Raw genomic sequence first — 21,055 nt, forward strand, 5'->3', positions numbered from 1 at the left:
AGTGGGAGAGATACACAATAAAGTATGCGCACTACATAATTTCAGATGATGGCGACAGATCTGAAGAAGGTCAGGTTGTATATCTGGGTATCTTCAGGCGAGTATAGTCAGGAAAGACTTCCCCGAGGAGTAAATTTTGTACCTGTGACCTGAATGAGAAGACAGTGAGCATCTGGGCGAAGAGTACTGCGTGTCTGAAGGTAGAGGAGACAGTGGCTCCACACTGAAGCCGGAATCAAGCTTGTTCAAGAATGCCCGGCGAGGCCAAGGCCAAGTGTACATAAGAGAGCTTCAGGAGACGGAACCACAGAGGCAGGCAGTGGGCTCACGTAAGAACACTCCCTCTAGCCATACAGTGAGATGTCACTCAACCAAAAATGGAATGCAGTACTAACACGCGCTACAACATGGATGAACCTTGAAAACATTATGCTCAGTGAAAGAAGCAAGTCACAAAAGACCAGATGTTATACGATTCCATTTCCATGAAATATCCAGAACAGGCAAATCCACAGAGACAGAAAGCAGATGAGTGGTTACAGGGGGATGGGGCATAGAGAAGTGACTGCTAAAGTATATGGAGTTCTTTAAGGTTGCATTTTTTTTTTAATGTTTATTTATCTTAGAGAGAGAGAGACAGAGACAGAGAGACAGAGAGACAGAGCACAAGCAGGGGAGGGGCAGAGAGAGAGGGAGACACAGAATGCGCAGCAGGCTCCAGGCTCTGAGCTGTCAGCAGAGCCGGATGCAGGGCTTGAACTCATGAACCGCGAGATCACGAACTGAGCCGAAGTCGGACACTTAACCGACTGAGCCGCCCAGGTGCCCCTAAGGTTGCATTTTTAAGGACAACAATCATGAGAATTTTGTTTTTCAAAACTACAGACTGCAATCTATTAGCGGGCCCAGGAAATCAATTTTGCTCAATTGCTGGTCACAACCAACAATTTTTTTAATGGAATGGAAAAGAACGGAAAATGCTTACAGTACAGTAAGGGTAAGTACTATTTGGAAGACTAACTCTAAGTTACATTTGTGTGTCCGTGTGTGTGTGCGCGCGCATGCACGCACGTGCTGGGTCATGATGTAAAAAGTATTGCTTTACTAGTGGTTCCTGTCTTGAAGCTTCAAAGCAGCACCAAGCTAGAATTTGAACACTCTCCCCATGTCCTCTGTTCCAATTCTTCCCAAAGGAGGAAGAGCAGCACCATTTCTTTGCATGAAAACAAATGAGTATGACAGAAAATGTGTTTGCTATCATCCATGGCTCCCAATCAATACCTAAAAGCCCTGAAAGTTCATTTATAAAAACCTCTACTAAAATAAAGTTCATCCCGGGGATAAAAGGAAGAAAAGGAAAAGTCATTAAATTCTTAAGAAAGAAAATGCTTTTGAAAAATAAATCCCCTAGGTCATTTTTAATCTATCCTCTAAATTAAAAGTATGGCTGCCACTCCCAATTGAAATCTCTAACGGTCAAAGTCACATCTTTGAACATCTCCTTTGATACTCCCCCTTTGTTTCTGTGAATCACCTGAACATGTCCACACAGTGGCTTTTCAACAGAATTTTAGAAAATCAAAGGAAAATAATTTTAGCAAGCCACTGGCTAGCATTTTAAAAATAAAGAGCCTAACACCATGACATTAATTTTTTCTTTATATTTACAAAATACTATATAAATACAAAAAGACAAACTGTGGACCAGAAGCTATTTTAGCAAATAAGACAGGAAGAAAACTTGACAGAAATAAATTACTCAAGGGACCTCCAAGTCACATGAAGCCTTTTCATGAGGCTCCATTCCCTAATGATTCCATAATATCTTGTCACACTAGCAAGAGAACATCCCATTCAGAGAAGAGAAAACACTGACAGAAGAACACAAAAGGGAAACAAAAGACATGGAGGCTGAAAATCCAGGGTTCAAGTCCATTTCTGCCACCTCCCCTCTATGTGACACTGGGAAATCCATTTAAAAATCTCTGCACCGGGGGTTGCCTGGGTGGCTCGCTCAGTTAAGCTTCTGACTCTTGACCTTGGCTCAGGTCATGATCTCACATCATGATCTCACGATTATGAGATCAAGCCCATGACGGGCTCCCCACTGAGCAGAGAGGCTGGCTTGGGATCCTCTCTCTCTTGGGCCACCTGGGTGGCTCAGCTGGTTAAGCGTCAGTCTTAGGCTCAGGTCATAATTTCACAGTTCACAGGTTCAAGCCACACCATGGGCTCTGCACTCACAATGCAGAGCCTGCTTGAGATCCTCTGTCTCCCTCTGTCTCTACCCCTCCCCCGCTCACATGCTTGGTCTCGCTCTCAAGATAAAAAAACTTAAAAAAAAAAAAAAAAAAGGTACTCCCTCTCCCTGCCCTTCTCCCACACATGCACAAGCACATGCTCGCTCGCTTGCTCTCAAAAAGTAAAAATACAAAAAATAATTTTTAATCTCTCCACTGGTTTTCTTATCTGTAGAGATAATAAAACCCAACCTACCTAGCAGAGCTATTGTGAAGACCAAAACTCAGCAAACATGGAAGCACACTGCAAAGTACTTTACAACGTTAGTTTTTTTTAACATATTAATACTGTCACTTCCATACCCGACTCAACACCTAAACCCAACCAAGAGTCTGTTCCCTCTCTCACCTCAAAAGCGAATGATAAGGTTTCGCTCCTGCGCGGGCTACATGTGAGACAATGCACTGTGCCATAATCTCAAACCCCGATCACATCAGTTAAGAGGACATTGGCTAGGGGCGCCTGGGTGGCTCAGTCAGATGAGCGCCTGACTTCGGCTCAGGTCACGATCTCGTGGTTGAGAGTTCGAGCCCCGCGGCGGGCCCTGTGCTGACAGCCTGGAGCCTGCTTCCGATGCTGTGTCTCCCTCTCTCTCTGCCCCTCCCCCAATGCTCTGTCTCACTCTGTCGCAAAAATACATACAAACATTAAAAAAAATTTTTTTTTAAAAAGAGGACATTTGCCAGAGTTCTTAATTTTTTCTTAAGTTTATTTATTTTGAGAGAGAGACAGAAAGACACAGCGAGCACACCAGTGGGGGAGGGACAGAGAGAGCGAGAGAGACAGAGAGCGAGAGCGAGAGCGAGAGCGAGAGAGAGAGAGAGAGAGAGAGAATCCCAAGCAGGCCCTGAGCTGTCAGCACAGAGCCCGACACAGGGCTCGATCTCACAAACCGTGGGATCATGACCTGAGCCGAGATCAAGAGCCACCCAGGTGCCCCTATGGTTCTTGAATTACAGCTGAGGTGGCTACACACCTCCGCTCATCCCAGTTTGCACGGGGCTGTTTCAACATAAGCATCACGTTTCACTCTCGAGAGTGTCCCAGCTAGAATGGCGACTTATACGGTCACCCTGATGTAGCAGATGTAAAGTTGTGGCACCAAGTGATGGCGAGGGGATGGACTCGGGACTCGCACTGTGCTCTCCGGGAGTTCCCTGAAAGCTGTCCTAAATAAATGAACAATGTCAGCAAAAACAGTGAGCTTGCTGTGTAGAACTGAGGCCCTCTCTAATCAGATTGCTATTCCTAAGCCCCTCCTATCCATAAACCCTGGAGCTAACACACACAAATATTCTCTCATTTAAAAATACCGCAAACCCACAAAATATTCCAGACCGAACCAATACTCAAATAAGCATCTGCGCATATACCTAAACCACAAAGAAACAGCTACGAATGTAAACCACTGTATCGTATCATCAACCCAAACTGCACGGCTCGGATGAGACACTCAATCAGACTTTCTGAGCTGGTTTTCACTTTGCAAATCTGGACAATGTTTGTCTCCTCCACTCCCACACGGAGCTCGTTAGCAAGCAAGTGAAGTGCTCGGGAGAGCTCTATGAGCACAGCGGACTGTCATCCCATAAAACTTGCTAACTGACTGGGAAAGAAGGCTGAGGGAACGGCACATAAGAAAGCACAACCTCTACGAGCTGGCGGGTGGTTTTTCCCCTCCTCCCCTCCACAGGTTTCCAATTCAAATGTGCTGGCGGGAGCTTACGTAACAGGATGAAAAGGACCACTGAACAGTGGTATATTGGTATACTTAGTGTTAAGGAAGCCAGGGGTAATAATCCTTAAGCAGGGATCATGGATTCCTAGATCTGTGGTTGAGCTCCAAGAGGCCTACGAAGCCCCCAGACGACAAATGAGGTACAGGCGTGAGCAGGTGCTCGTGCACACGACCACATTCTTGCCTGTGTGAGTCAGTGATTCCCCAGCACAGAGGAAAGGGCCCTCACAAAGAGAAGAAAATTTCAGTTCTTTTGCAGCTACTACCTTGTATGGTTTCCTCGGAGAAGTCACTTTACCTCTGGGTACCTCAGTTTCCCGCCTCTGTTTTATCTACTTCAAAAGGTGGCCGTGAGGACGAGGGGGGAAAACACGGATGACCGTGCTCTAGGAAGATCAGGATTGTAACTGTCTCTTTTAAAATCACCATGAGATGCGGATACAAATCCTGTCTGGGGACGATTCCTATCTGTTTAGAAAGGAACAGCAACAGAATAAGGAAGGCAAATAAAGACACACAGTTAAAATTCACCTTCACTCCCCCACCCCCACCCCGGATTTGCCGAGCCAGACCAGTCTGGGGAGATGTAAAGATCCCAAGTGCGGTTTCTGCCCAGCTCAGGCCGCTCAGTGACCAGCGTTGCACACTGATACATGTCCCCCAAATCTCAGTACACAAAGTGAGAGTTCACAAGGTTAGGCGCATTAATTAGCGGGACTCATTTGGATTCTGTATTCATCAAATACAACAAGCAGCCATTCAATATTTGCCTGTTTGCACTGCTCTAAGATCTCTAATTCAAAGATCCAGTCAGAGAACAAAATAAAGCCCAAGAAAATAAGCTAATATAAACCTGTCACCATCGGAATGTGCCTGAAAGTAAATTAGCAGCTTTAAACCTTGGCAAAAGGGTCTGCACAGGCCTACAGCAGAGACAGTATTGAGTGATAAATGCGCAGGTTACAGAAGTGTGTCCCTACCGCAAGAGAAAGGAAAAATAAAGTAGTTCCAAGCAACAAGACTACTTCTACGCTTTAACAAATTCCTCTTAATTCCTTTTGCTTAGTTTTTTATTGATCTGTAATCCTCACAGGAAGAACACAGCATTATACAGTACCTTTCAGATCCTTTTAAACTCAGTACGTCTATTCCCATGCTTTACTTCAATTAGTCTTACCTTCCTACATCTAAAATAAGCCGACATCCAGGGGTGCCTGGGTGGCTCAGTTGGTTGGGCGTCCGACTTCGGCTCAGGTCATGACCTCGCAGTTTGTGGGTTCGAGCCCCGCATCGGGCTCTGGGCTGACACCTTGGAGCCTGGAGCCTGCCTTGGGATTGTGTCTCCCTCTCTATCTCTGTGCCTTCCCTGCTTATGCTCTGTCTCTCTCTCTCAAAAATAAACATTAAAAAAAATAAAATAAATCTATATCCAAAATAAGCAACATTTTATAAATAAGTAAACATATGCGTTGATATGCAAGGGTAGACAGAGACTGACCATGATCCTTTGTATTTGAAGGGTCCTAGGTGAAAAGTACAGGATGAAACGGAACGTGTCACTACTTTTAAAGTAGCCCACAGGACTGCAGTTCTCGACAGTGGCTGCAAAGCAGCATCGCCTGTAGGTATTTCTAAATAGGTGAACGACTAAATGCTTAGACCCTGGTTACAGAGTCTCTGGGGGCTAGATCTCTAGGCAGTAGTACCTTCCCTGATATGTGACCATGCTCTAGAACTACTATCAAAGGGCATAAAGTTCACAGCTTGTTACAAGAGCTCCAGAGCAGACCCAAACCAGAAAGAAAAAATCCTCTGACTTTAGATTTGAGGGGCGGCTGGGGGGGCTCACTCGGCTGAACGTCAGATTCATGATTTTGGCTCAGGTCATGATCCCAGAGACACGGGACTGAGCCCCACGGCAGGCTCTGCACTGAGCACGGAGCCTGCTGAAGATTCTTTCTCTGCCTCCCTCTGCCCCTCTCCCCCATTCGCGCACTCTCTCTCTCAAAATAATATGAACAAAAAATAAATGAAAAAAAAAAAAGATTTGAAGTAAACGACTGTATCTTTTTAACAAAAGCTTCCCTAGGGACAAACTTCGATCCCAACAGTGACGATCCCCCTGGGAGATAAACACAGAGATGAACAACATCTTCCCTCCCCCTGTTCCTCCCCACCCTAACTGGGGCCAGTCAGTCTGACACCAACCCAGCACCCAAAGTGCAAGAACGGGGCAAATACTCGGAATACTGAAGGCCACTCAACAGATGACCACTGATTATGGTGCCAACCTAGTTTTCAAGATCAGCTCCAGGGGCTCCGATGAGATTCAATTAATTTCTGGAAACAGGAACTACGTCAACCCTTTAGTTTAACACTCTGATGATACAATGTCCCTTGGACAAGCCTAAAACTGGGGGCTTTTTTGGACAACCCTATGAGGAAGTTGGATAGACATTCAAAGATAATCACTAGAGGTAACCTTTCAAATCTCCTGGAGAATATCAATATGCCCAAACAGCAAGGAGGCAAATTTCAAAAAAAAAAAAAAAAAAAATTTTTTTTAATGTTTATTTATTTTGAGAGGGAGAGTGTGCCATCAAGTGGGGGAGGGGCAGAGAGACAGGGAGAGAGAGAGAATCCCAAGCAGGCTCTGCACTGTCAGCGCGCAGAGTCCAATGCAGGGCTTGATCCCATGAACCATGAGATCCTGACCTGAGCCAATATCAAGAGTCAGACACTTAACCGACTGAGCCACCCAGGCGCTCCGAGGAGTAAATTCCAGAGGGTAGGTATCTCAGGCCACACCATCTCTCTGAGGCAGCAGCTACCTGTTCTTCTACCCTAACTCATCTTCAGCCCCACCTGCCCAAGGTTTCAAACAGCAGAAGGACAAGGAAGGCATTTTATACATTCACCTAAACCGCCCAGAGGGCGTCTCACAGGAAGCAGTGCTGCTCTAACCCACACTAGGGCCTGGGCTTTTTTCCAATCACGCTCCCAATGTAACAAAGAAAGGCAGCAGAAACTTCCCTCTCTCAAGCTAGTCTTCCTGATTAAAACCGTAAGGTTGAATTCCCCCAGGAAGGAGAATGGAATTTTTTGTTGCAGATTATTGCAAGGACTCAAAAAAATCTGTGCAGGCAGGAGCTAAGTGGCAGAGAATTAAGAGACAAGTCCAGCACTTAGAATTATGAAACACCAAGAAAACCAGGTTACAAAATTATTGTAACAGCCTGGAGAAGAGAAAACAAAAGCGGTTATGTCTGTGCGTGCCTGATTTTTTTCCCCCATAACACCCACAATTTCAGAAACGCGATTACAATTCTTTTAGGATTAAGACATGTATTTTATTTGTATCTTTAAATGTAAATGCACTGCTGAAACTAACCACGTCACTCTCCAAAATACTTTCTGGAAATGCTCTCTACCAGAGCATCCTTAGAACGAACACACACACATACACACACCCCATCTGACACAGCAGATACCAACCTGGCTGTCCCGTGCTGGGAATCCATGATAACCTGGAGTCAGAGGCTCGTTCTAAGAGAAAAAGAAGAAAATCAACTATTAAGACAAAAGAAAATGTTAAGGAGCATCAAATCATCCAAACTGATCAAATATAAATTCCTGCAACAGTCCTTAAGATGTTCTATCACTATATTCCACTCTAACTGTACCCCTGCCAGCAGCCTCTACAACGGCGAAAACGAAACCAAGCAAACATAGTATTTGCTTCAAAACACCATTCATAAACTCTATTTTCCTCGTTCAGCTAATTGTTTCCTTTTCAGTGTACCTCAAACGGGGAGCCAACTGAGATCTGGGGCAAATCAACTCCTAACTGTGAGACTTTAGCATCCCTGGCCCTTAACCACTAAAAGCCACCAGCAATCCTGAACACTAGGACAACCAAAAACATTCACACATTTCCAGAAGTCTCCTGGCTCAACAGTACCAAGTCTCCTGGCTCAACAGTACCACCCCTACTGAGAACTACGTCTTGGTCTGGAAGTTTTAGCCACACCCCCCTGTCAATATGCATTCCTTCAGTTCTTTGAAACCTACATGAAATCCCTTCCTCTATCACCCTCTATGACCCTAGAGACCCGAGTGACTCCGAACATGTATAAATTAAAATGCGCTGAGGCTATTTGTACAATTTCCTTTTCATATGACATATGCCTTAATCAGATTTTTGTAACAGTATACCATAGTGAGTGTCTCATCTTCACATTAACCACTAAATCAAAATCCTGAAGGGCAAGAATGACAGTCAATAAAAGCTATGCAAACCCTATTAGTATAAGGTGATATGATCTGAGCACTCATTCATGGCTTGACCCATTCAATGATTCAGTCAACATGTACTGAACACCTAATATTTTTCAAGTACTGTTAAATGACTGATAGTCATCAGTAAGAAAGGTAAGGGACACAAGGCCCTTGTCTTTAAGTGAACTTTTAAATGGGAAGAGATACACGTGCCCATAAAAGTGTAAATGAGAATATGCTTTTGTAATTTTTTTCAACGTGCTCAACACCGCTCCCCGGAAGACGCTCATCCTCTTCTTCCATCCATTTATATTTTCATTCAGACTAGCAGATTAACAAGGTAAGAATTTTCACGGATGGGACGTTCACATATGGCAAGAGAGCGCTTTCCAACCAATGGTACATCTGCTGTGATTATATCCTTACCTTTGGTTATCAAATACCCGCCCTGTTTTCAAAAACATGAAAGCAAGGAGCCAACTTAAGCCCACTGCAGAGACACCTTGTGTGTTCATCGTGGTTTCCCTGCTATCTAGCACAGCGTCTAACACGTGGTGGGCACACAAAACGATGCAGAAATACATACATGGAGCTCAACAAGCAGAAGTTATTTTGCCATCCATCACTGATTCAATCATAGACAATCCAAGTTCTCCTTTTTGATTCCTTAGTCTCTGTTCTGGATGTTTATAAATGAAGTCTCCGCAGAGAAAGCACATCAAAGATAACAGCCTTGAAAAATTATAGGTACCAAAACAATCCCAAGGAAGAGGAAAGCAGAAGGATTCATGTTTCTGGATTTCAAAGCTTCCTGCAAAGCTACAGTCATCAACATAGTGTGATACTGGCCTAAGGAATAGACATACAGATCAATGGGCTACAACTGAGAGTCCAAAATCAAACCCTTAAAACTATAACCAACTGATTTTTTAAGAGGATGCCAAGAAAATCGAAGCAAGAAAGAACACTCTTCAACAAATGGTGAAACAAATGGATACCCACATATCAAAGAATGAAGAATGCTATCTCATCCCATATAGAAAATTAACTCAAAACAGATCACACACCTAAAACCACAAAACTCTTAGAAGAAAACACAGAAGTAAATCTTCACGATTTCTCGTTACGCAACAGCTTCTTCAGTATGACACCAAAAACACCCGTGACAAAGGACAAACAGATAAATTGGGCTTCAACAAAATTAAAAATTTCTGGGGCTCAAAGGACACCATCAATTCTGGGAACCTCCCGCCTAACATAGTGATTATAATTAATAATACCGTATTATATACTTGAGAGTTGCAGGGCGCCTGCGTGGTTCAGCTGGTGAAGCATCCAACTCTTGGTTTTGGCTCGTGTCACGATCTCACAGTTTGTGAGAGGTGGAGCCCCGCATTGGCTCCGTGCTGGCAGCGGGGATCCCGCTTGGGATATTCTCTCTCCCTCTCGCTCTCTGCCCCTCCCCCACTCAATACAACTAAACTTTAAAAAAGAAAAAGAAGGAGTGCCTGGGTGGGCTCAGCCGGTTAAGCGTCCGACTTCAGCTCACATCGTGATCTCACGGTTTGTGAATTTGAGCCCAGCATCGGGCTCTGTGCTGACCGTGCAGAGCCTGCTTCAAATTTTCTGTCTCCCTCTCTCTCTGCCCCTCCCCGCCCTCTCAAAAGTAAATAAACATTAAAAGGGCGGGGGCGGGGGGGGGGGGGGGTCGCCCGGGTGGCTCAGTCGGTTGAGTGTCCGACGTCGGCTCAGGTCATGATCTCATGGTTCGTGGGTTCAAGCTCCGCATCTGTGCTCACAGCTCGGAGCCTTCAGCCTGCTTCAGAGTCTGTCTCCGGTTCTCTCTGCCCCTCCCCCACTTGTGCTCTGTCTCTAAAATAAATAAACAACAACAAAAAAACAAAACAAAACAAAACAAAAAAAACTCCTAAAAAAACAGATCTTAAATGTTCTCACCATAAAAAATAAATGGCAATTCTGTGACATGAGGCTGGTGTTAGCCAACACTGTGCTGGCAGTCACTTCCCAATACATAAATGTACCAAATCAAAACCTTGTACACCTTCAACTTATACGTGGTTATGGGTCAACTATACTTCAATAAAGTGAGGGGGGACTCCACCAAGTAAATGAAAAGACAACTCACAGAATGGGAGAAAATACGGCAAGTCATACGTCTGATAAGAGGCCTGTATTCAGAATACATACAGAACTCTTAAAAAGACAACCCAAACTTTAAAATGGGGAAAGAATGGGGCGCCTGGGTGGCTCAGTCGGTTCAGCGTCCAACTTCGGCTCAGGTCCTGATCTCACGGTTCATGAGTTCGAGCCCCGAGTCAGGCTCTGTGCTGACAGCTCGGATTTTGTGTCTCCCTTTCTCTCTGCTCCTCCCCTGTTCACGCTCTGTCTCTCTCTCTCTCAAAAATAAATAAACATTAAAAAAAAAAAAGCTATAAAAATAAAACGGAGGATTTCCATAGGAAGTTCTCCAAAGATGTACAAACGGCCAGTAGGTACATGAAAAGATGCTCAATATCTTTAGTCGTTAGTGAAATGCAAATCAAAACCGTAATGAGAAAATACTTCACACCCGTTACGGGAACAAGATAAACTTTAGTGAGGATGTGGAGAAACTGGAATCTCATACACTGCTGGCAGGAAGGTAAAATGGTACGGGCACTTTGGAAACAGGCCCGCAGTTCCTCCAAATGTTAAAACAGTTACCATATGATCCGGCAACTCCACTTGGGGTAAGAAAGAAAACTGAAAACACATATCCACGTAAAACCTTGTTCAGAAATGTACGAAGCAGCTTTATTCCATAATCCCATAATCGCCAAAAAGTCGAAACAATCCAAATGTTCACCAGTTGCTGAATGCATAAGTAAAGTATGATACATTCGTAACAATGTTACTGGGCAATACAAAGGAATGAAGTGCTGAGACAAACAGGTAATCTTGAAAACACCATGCTAAGTGGGGGGGAAAAAAAACAGACAAAGGCAGCAAATTGTATGACTCCATTTATATGAAATATCCAGCATGGGCAAACCCATAAAGAAAAGAGATTAGCAGCTCTAGGGGATAAAAGGGCAGAAAGGGGAATGAGTGGTAACAGGTACTGGGTTTGTCTATGGTAGTGACAATGTTCTTGAATTAGTGATGACAGACGCACAACTTGATGATTATACTAAAAACTGCCACAACACTAAAAACTACTAAAATCAATTTAAAAGGGTGAGATTTATGGTCTGCAAATTCTTTTTTATATTTTTTTTAGCGTGTATCTATTTTTTTGAGAGAGAGAGAAACAGTGCAAGTGGGTTAGGGGCAGAGAGAGAGGGAGACACAGAATCTGAAGCAGGCTCCAGGCTCTGAGCCTGACACGGGGCTCAAACTCACGAACTGTGACATCATGACCTGAGCCAAAGTCAGACACTTAACTGACTGAGCCACCCAGGTGCCCCTTTTTTTTTTTAATTTTAGAGAGTGTGAGAGTGGGGAAGGGGTCAGGTGGGTGGTGGGGGGAGGGGTAGAGAGAGAAAGAGAATGAATGAATGAAATCTTAAGCAGACTCCACACTCAGCATAGAACCCAATGCAGGGCTCAATCCCAGCATCCTGGGATCATGACCTGACCCAAAATCAGGAGTTGGACCTTCAACCACCTGAGCCACCCAGGAGCCCCATGGTCTGTGAGCTCTATGTCAATCAACCTGTTATTTAATAATAGTAATAACAGGCAATCTAGCTACTTTCACACTAATTTTTACAGGGGAGACATACAGCTTAGACTGTGACAAAAAGAACAGGGCTCTTCTGAAATCTACAAGTGCCTTATTTGTTCTAGATTCTATAATTCAATTCGACATCATTCCCTATAAATATTAACAGTGATGATGATAAAGGTGATGATAACTGCTAGATATTGAACATTAAATCCAGGTATAGTCTCAGGATGGAAGGAAAGAGGAAGAGAAAACAACAAAGAGGAGGAGATAATAAAGCATAGGTACTAAGTGGGAAAAAACTATCAACCCAGGTCTGCTGGATTCCAAAGCCCCTGTTATTTCCATTTCATCAACTTCTCTTTTGTAATAACCACTCCACAATATTTAAGAAAGCAATGGAAGGGTGCCTGGGTGGCTCAGTCAGTTGAGTGCCTGACTCTAGATTTCAGCTCAGGTAACAATGTCAATGTGGGATTGAGCCTCATGTCTCATTCCATGTGCTGACAAGCAAGGAGCCTGCTTGGGATTCTCTCCCCCTCTCTCTCTGCCCCTCCCCTGCTCATGCTGCCCTCTCTCTCCCTCAAAATAAATGAGTAAACTAAAAAAAAAAAAAAAAAAAAAAAAAGATAATGGAAAACACCAATAAGCAAAATTAACATTCATCACTCCCAGAGAATATCCCACATATAAACTCTATTCTTGAGTTCAGCAATGCAGAGAACTTTTTATAAGGAAAAAAGTCACATTCCTAGAAGCCGGTATTGTCAGAAACTTTAACAGCAAAAGGGCGCCTGGGTGGCTTAGCTGGCTGAGCGTCGGACTCCTGATTTCAGCTCAGGTCTGGATCTCTGGTCAAGCCCCATGGTGGACTCCAGGCTGCCAAGCCTGCTTGGGATTCTTTCTCTCCCTCTCTCTGCCCCTCCCCTGCGCACACGCACTCTCTCTCTCTACCTCTCTCAAAATAAGTAACAAAAAAAAAGAAAAGAAACTTTAACAGCAAAGACAAATATAATACGTTGCACAGATATATGTCAGAGGAAATGGATTCACTCCTTCGCCGGCCTCTCAGCAAGGTCAGGCTCTTCTCTCCCCCATCTCTCAGATCAGGCTCCTTGGAACTCACCAGCTCTCAGAAACTCTGTCTCTCTGAAAGTGGCCTACACTTAATGACAAAGGCTCGCTCACCTTTCTAACTTTATCATGTACAAATCTGTCCCTCCAAAATGCATTAACTTTGCATATTGTTTAATTTATAAAAATGGATCTTATTGTACGCATTCTTCAGCAATTTCCTTTTTTTGCTCAAAACCATGAGATTCAACTCCCCTTATGAACAGTTACTGTATTTCACTAACGGGGATTACTGTTTGGTACCCTATCTTATTTACGACTATGCCGCAATTTATGGACCAGCCTTACTTTCCTGTTAATAGATTTTTAAACTGTTTCCAGTTATGCTTTCTGTTTGCACTCACAAACCATGCTTTCTATGAACGTTCTTTTGGATTTGACGTATAATTTTTCACTTCTGAGACTGGCAAAAATGAACATGAAAACATCCCGAGTTAGCAAGAAGAGTAAATAGGCACCTTCACATCTAATAGTAAGAACAGAAGTATATTGAGACCACTGCTTTGGAGAGCAATTTGACAATAATCATTAAAATGCTAAATGCACATACCTTCTTGTAATTTCACATCTCTGACCTGTGCAGCCACTCTAGATAATCACTTGCACACGTGCTCAAAGAATCGTGTGCAAAGACTTTCAACGCGGTGCTGCTTCTCAGAGTGAAAAACTGGAAAGAACCTCAGTCTCCGTTAATAATGAGAAACTAATGCTATTCTATTATTTCGACACCCCTGTGCAAGCTTTTAAAAATATAAAACCTCTATGAACTATCTCAAGTCATACTAAATGACAGCAGAATAGCGTGCTGTTTTTTAAAGAGGTATTTCTACAGGAGTGCCTGAGTGGCTCAGTTGGTTAAGCATCCGACTTCGGCTCAGGTCATGATCTCATGGTTTGTGGGTTTGGGCCCCGCGTCGGGCTCTGTGCTGACAGCTCAGATTCTGTGTCTCCCTCTCTCTCTTTCCCTGCCCCTCTCACACTTTGTCTCTTTCTCTCTCTCTCTCTCTCAAAAATAAATATTAAAAAAAAAAAAAAACATTTTAAGAGGTATTTCTACATGCATATTAGAAAGTAAATAAATGCACAGGGGTTACCTCTAGGGAGAAGAGTATGATCTGTGGAAGGCTGAAAGGGCATGCTTTATCTGAATTGTTTCAATGTGACGAAATGTAAAATCCACATATTGCTTGGAACATTATAAAGAACTAAAAAAAGTCACCATTGCCAGTGTTCCGTAGTGCTTTATAACTTCCAAAAACACCTTCATATAATCTTATTTAGTCCTCATGATGCAGAAAATAGGTTTTATGACCCTCATTTTACAGATAACAAAACTGAATCTCAGAAAGATTAAGTGATTTGCTTGAGGCCAAACAGCTAATGACAGTGGCTGAGGCACCTTCACACTTAGGCCTTAACTCTGTACCCAGTACCTCTGCTGCCTCGTGACCATAGTAAAGAACACTCCTCTGGCCCTGGGACAATGTTGACAGTCCAAGATGTGCAGATCTGAGTTCTTAATCAGTGTGAAAATAATAACTGATACTTAAAGTAGACATGGAATTACAAGGCTGGCTAATGGAACGGACAGGCTAGAAATCGGACGTGTTAAACTCCAAGAGAACAGGCTTCAGCAGCTATGCGTGGGCCTACATAAGCAAACGTTCTGGCCGAGCAAGACCGGAAGAGTTCAAAACGGACTCTGCGTAGGCACAGAGGCTGCTCAAAAATAAGAAGAAGATATAAGAAATAAAATACAAACCACAAGAATCCTTAGTGACTAGAGGTCAGCAAGTAAACCTGTTTGGAAGCTTCTGGTTAGCAGGCCTGTAACAGAAGGCTCCTTAAGTAATGGTCAAATAGAGAACTGCAGTGGATCATGCGTGTAGAGTGGACACCGAGAGAAGAAAAACAGCAGCTGACTTTTGTATTCTTTCACAGGTGGCTTAGAAGCTCCCACATGCACCTATGTTTGAAAAATCCACTTAAGCCAAAGAATCCTTCCTTTATTCAGTATGAGTGATCGAACAATTACCTTATGACAAGCACAGCGTTGGTATCCTTGCCTTGAGGAGCTCAAACTCATAATAATTACAAAAGAATGTGACTGATCCCATAACCAACAACAGTCAGGCCTCCAGAAGATCTTCTAGAACAGTGTGTGTGGGAATGGGGGGGGTGCTCACTGGAGGACCACACCTCAGCACCATGACTGACCGATGCATGCTTAAAAGACACGGTATTTCAGGGGCGCCTGGGTGACTCAGTCGGTTGAGCTTCCGACTTCAGCTCAGGTCATGATCTCACGGTCCATGAGTTCGAGCCCCGCGTCGGGCTCTGTGCTGACAGCTCAGAGCCTGGAGTCTGCTTCCAATTCTGTGTCTCCCTCTCTCTCTGCCCCTCCCCATTCATGCTCTGTCTCTCTCTGTCTCAAAAATAAACTAAAAAAAAAAAAAAAAATTAAAAAAAAAAAAACATTTCTTTTTTCTGAAAGACACCATATCTGTTTTCTTTTTTGAAAAGCAAAAGGTACTGTTTCCTTAAGCATTTACTTTTATTTTTCAGAAACAGAAGAGAGCACAGGGAAGAGAGTCAGAGGAGAGAGAGAGAATCCCAAGCAGACTCCACACTCGGCGTGGAACCCAACACAAGGCTTGATCCACAACCATGGGTTCATGACCTGAGCAGAAACCAAGAGTCGGACACTCAACCAACTGAGCCACCCAGGTGCCCTTCCTTAAGCATTTTTAAAATACAGTTAAAAAAGAAGTGATAGGAGAAATTAACAACACTGAAGATCAAAAAAATCCCTACATTCATACACAAATATAGTAGTGATAGAATACTTTAACCATAACCTCTAAGCAATGGAATGATCCATGAAATATTAACAGGAGCCTATGAAGGACACCCTCTGCCAAACTTCCCTGGTTTCACCTACGTAACAGATTGTGTGTTCAACATCCAGAGATGTATTACAAGGGTATTTCTCACTGGCTTCTATCACTGATGAGGACTGTCTAGGGGCAGGGTGTAGAAAACCGGAAATGCACAATGAAGTTACATCAAGCAATAATTAAAAAAAAAAAAAATCAAAACGCACCTGGTTGTCTTTCGTGTCTAACAAAATCAAACCCATTTCACCAAATGAAAGAGGAAGAAAAATATTGAGAATGGAACAAAGTAAATTCCTGCCACCAGGCAATCTGGGGAGAGGAAAAGTAAAAAGAAGCGAAGGAAAGAAACAAAGCTGTCCTCTACAAACAAAACTTGGGCAATGCTAACAAGTCCAGATTTTTCACAGATTTATTTGTGGCTGAAAATGAACCTCACATTACCCTATGCACATTTAACAATGGAAGGAAGATTGATTTAAACCATACTGGCTGGAAAAAGCGAGTCGAGTTTCCTAAGATATTTCACTACCTTGTTTTGCAACCAAAGTAACTTGTTTTCCAAGTATGGACATGGGAGGGGAGACCACAGGAACTGAAGACTAGTACCTAAATTCCATATGTTATGGCATGCAAAAACCAATCCCAGTAACAAGAATCTTCGGCTCAGGAAGACAGATTGCTAAGCAATCCCAGGGCATCATTCTGCTTCCAAGCCATATAGGATTCAAGGTACCCAGAGACAAGATGAAGACTTAGAAGGGATATGAATCTGGCGGTATCTAACAACACGGTCCCAACATAAATGCAACTGGTAACTGGTAAACCAAGCTTTCATGATCCAGTAAAATAAGACATAATTTATTCTACATCCCAGTCAAGACAACTGATGATAGTACTTTGTTATACTCACCACCTCCCACCCCAAACACCGTCTTCTTTTTTTCTTTTCTAAGTTAAAATAAAAATGCCCCAGTGTAAGTAATACGTTCATGCTAAAAGCTGACACAGGGATTTACTGGGTCCTGGCAGCCCACCTTTGGAACACACTAAAACGTCCTCTTTTCAAGAACAACCACAGAGTTCAAAGAGATAACCAATCAAAACCCTTTTCTTACAGCTGAGGAAACTGACACTGCAAGAGAAGTACTCTGCCCACAGTCATTCAACAAAGCAGCCAGAAAAGAGAACCTACAGCCGGACTCTCAAATCATGGAAGCTGTTGACGCCTCAGACTCTGCTCACTGCCGCTGTAAGGAGCTCCACTCGTAAGCGATAGAGAAAGCATGGACTCTGGGAGTGAGACAGCCGGCTGTGCCACCTTCTCTAACTGTGTGACTCTGGCCAAATTCCTTAATCTCTCGGATGTAACACACTGTAAGGGAGTTCCACAAGAATTCCCTCCCCGCCCCCCTGTCTATCAGTCGCAAATGACTCCAGAAATTCAATCAGTCTAGAGGACTCATTCCTACAAAGTAACAAATTTCCAAATCAACAACAATCGATTTTTCTTAGCTTATGTTAAAGCCAGTTCTTTAAAAATACGTGCGGAATGGCCATCCCGCATCACCTGAAGGTGTTCAAACACGAGGTAACAACTAGTAACGTTATGAATCCATTCCAGCATTCAACGAGAGAAAAATCAATGCGATTAGCTCTAAGGTGACCAAAGCAACTCGGCCTCTTGTGACATATGTATGGATGCTCCACACAATCTAGCAATCCACCCTGCTGGGATCAATTCCTGACTGGCTAACACTCCCAGTTCTTCAATTTCCTTACAAACCCATTCGGTTCTAACTTATTTTTTTAATTAAAATTCAATCATGATAACCAAATTGTATTTCCAAGTACATACATAATAAATAAAATTCCCCTTCCATCTACTCCTTCCGGTACCAAGGTCTGACATCAGACTATAAATATTCTTCAGCAGTTTCTATTTTTTCCTTTTCTAAAAAATCGTTGTTACATAGAAATAATATAAAATTTGCCATTTCCACCATTTTTAAGTGTACAGTTCTGTGGCATTAAGTACACGCACACTGTTGTAGAACCTTCACCACTGTCTCCAGAACTGTCTCCAAGTGAAACTCACTACTCCTTCGATTCCCCATTCTCCCCTTCCCCCGTCCCTGGCAACCCCCATTCTACTTTGTCTCTGTAAAGTCGACGACTCCAGGACCCTCATGTAAGTGGAACCATAACCTTTTGTAACCAGTGTTCAAAAAACCAGTGTTCAGGAAGTTCTGACTTAACCATAATGTATTCAAGGTTCATCCACGCTGTAGCTTAAGTCAGAACTTCCTTCTTTTTAAGGCCAATATTGCATTGTATAGATAGACCCCTTCTGTTTAACTATTTATCTCTTCACGTACACTGGGTGGCTTCCACCTTTTGGCTATAGTGAATAAGGCTACTATGAACGTGGGTGTGCAAATATGGAGTCCCTGCTTTCACTTCTGTGGGTATACATCCAGAAGCAGAATGGCTGGATTATTGGCAATTCTATGTTTAATATTTAAATTATGCCTAGCACTTGTCTTCCAAGTCTGTCATTCATCGTATTATGCTTAGTACTTTACTTTTTTTTTTTTTTTTTTTTTGCTTCCTGATTGGTCTCCTTGTTTGGCATCTCACTTTTTCTTTCACTAGAACTTCTTACTTCATTAGAAGAGGCATCCATTTCCAAATACTAGGGTGTCTATTAATAACTAGACTCTGTACTGCATCGTGAAAGCCTTCTACACTGTTGTTCTTGGCATCCTGTCACATGTTTGCCAACAGACATTACAAAGTTCTTTGGGAGATAAGGGTTCAAAACTATGCCACCATATGGACCTTGACAAGGAGGCCTAAGACTTATATAATAATATAAAGACAGGAGTACTATGTCGATAGAGAAATGAAACCAAACTGTCACCACTCAATGAAACCAACAACTGTCAAACCAAACTGTCAACCAGTTATTTTTTACCCTTTACTACAAAATTGCCTTACAACCATTTTGTTACGGAGCAAAACTGCTTGTGGCCAAGACACCCACCGTGAAACCACCTAGACCTGTTTTGTTGTTATCGTGTTGTAGGAAGGAGTTCTTTAAATATTTTGGATAGTAATCCCTTACTAGATAAATGATTTGTAAATATTTTCTCCCATTTGGGGCTACTTTCCATTCTGTTGATGGTATATATCCTTTGATCCACAGAAGTTTTTCATTTTCCTGAAGTTCAATTTACCTGTCGTTGTTGTTTTTATCTGTACTTTCAGTGTCATATCCAAGATGCCAAATCCAAGGTCAGAAAGATTTACCCCTGTGTTTTTTTCTAAGAGTTTTACAGTTTCAGCTCTTGTGTTTAGGTCTTAGATCCATTCTGAGTTAATTTTTGTGTATGGTATAAGTGTCCAAGTTGGTTTTGTTTGTTTGTTTGTTTTGGGTTTTGTTTTGTTTTGTTTTGTTTTGTTTTTTGCATGTGGCTTACTGACATTTGGGTACCTTAGATCTCTATTTGCCATCTTCTTCCTGGCTTCTGAGCATCTGGAATTAAATATGTGTTCTACCCATATGCTGCTTATCAATTAGTTGACTCCCAGCTCCAAATACATCCTTTTTGCCTGCTCTCTGAAAATGGATCTGAGCCTTTTAAGCAGGTTCCCTTCGACAGCATGCACGGTGCCAAGCTGTGTCAGCAGAGAGCACAGGAAATGCATCTTAGCGGAAAGGGTTTTGCTTCCAGGTCCCAAGGTGCTTTCTCAGCAGTTTCCCACAAGACAAGGACTCTTCCTCCCTTCCAGCTCCTGCAGTGCAAAATAGCAGGCAGCAGCACCTCGCCATCAGCAGCTTCCCCTAGGAACCCCCCCTGGGCTGGTATATGGCACAGGACCTCTGGTAGGACAACTCCCTGTCAACAGCTTTCCTCAAGACCCGCATCCCCCTCTTCCTGAACATTTATCTTACACCACTTCACTTGAAAGAAAAAGCTACATTAGTATCTGGTTTGTGAGCGTCTGTGCTTTATCTTTGTTTTGTGCATCCGTTAGCAACGCGTGTCCAAAGGTACCAAAAACACTTAAGAGAAGTTGTTTTGGGAGGCTAGAAATGTTCAAAAATTTCTCCATATATATTAATAGTAATCGTTTCTTCACTTTACTCCATTTTGGATTACAAAAGGTTTCACAGGAACACTTTACTTTCAGACAGCAGAGAAAACCTGTACCCTAGAAGATAGATTTTGGGCAACTTTTAAAAAGGCAGAGTTCCAACAAGTTCTGCAGGTCTGGCATCACAGGGGAATTACTTCTCTGCCACTCAGAAAGCCACAGCCACGCCCTCTCCAACCAAGTCCAGATCTCAGCCGCTGGGGTAGGGGAGGTAGGCTCTTCCTTTGGTGCCTTATCTCAGCCCCAGGGGTATTGCTATTAGATATTAATTATATCAATATTGTATCAGGAAGTAAAGAAAACTCCAGTAGCAGATGTAATATAATAGCAGGTATAATATAATGTAATAATCATATATACGTAATATATACATGATATATATATGTGATTATTACATTATATTACACTTGCTGTTAGAGTACATCTGCTACTCTTTCGAGTTCTCTTTATTTCCTGATACGGGTGAGCTGAAACAAAACGTTGACAGCTACTTACTATACACAGGGCAGACACTATGCGTAGCGTCTTTACGTTATCAGTGTTCTTCACATTACCACTTGGTATTCTCATGAAACTCCACAATGTCTCCCTCTATAGTAAGAAAACTGAAGCTCAGAAAACTATGCAATTTGCCTATAGTAATACAAATGCAGGTCTGTCTAACACTAAAGTCCCTGCTGGTTCTCTACTATGGTATTTAGTTTTTTTTCACAGAACCTAGCAACACTTTTTAAGGAACGAAAACACCTAAGCATAGGAAAAGAATGAACATAGCAGGCTTGACTGCCATCCTTAGAAAGGGCAGCTTGCGAGGTTGGTCTT

At 42.8% G+C, this 21,055-nt stretch overlaps 1 protein-coding gene across 4 annotated transcripts in view; it reads right to left on the bottom strand.

Moving 5' to 3' along the window:
• RBFOX2 (RNA binding fox-1 homolog 2) overlaps window positions 1-21,055 on the bottom strand; it is a 281,688-nt gene that overhangs the window by 183,620 nt on the left and 77,013 nt on the right. For all 4 annotated transcript variants that reach the window (XM_049626258.1, XM_049626259.1, XM_049626256.1 and 1 more), the window contains exon 2: window positions 7,535-7,585. In XM_049626258.1, the coding sequence (XP_049482215.1) occupies window positions 7,535-7,585 (51 nt within the window). The remainder of the gene's footprint in view (window positions 1-7,534; window positions 7,586-21,055) is intronic.

The sequence above is a fragment of the Panthera uncia genome, chromosome B4, assembly GCF_023721935.1.
Source record: "Panthera uncia isolate 11264 chromosome B4, Puncia_PCG_1.0, whole genome shotgun sequence".
In the NCBI taxonomy this organism is placed as follows: domain Eukaryota; kingdom Metazoa; phylum Chordata; class Mammalia; order Carnivora; family Felidae; genus Panthera; species Panthera uncia.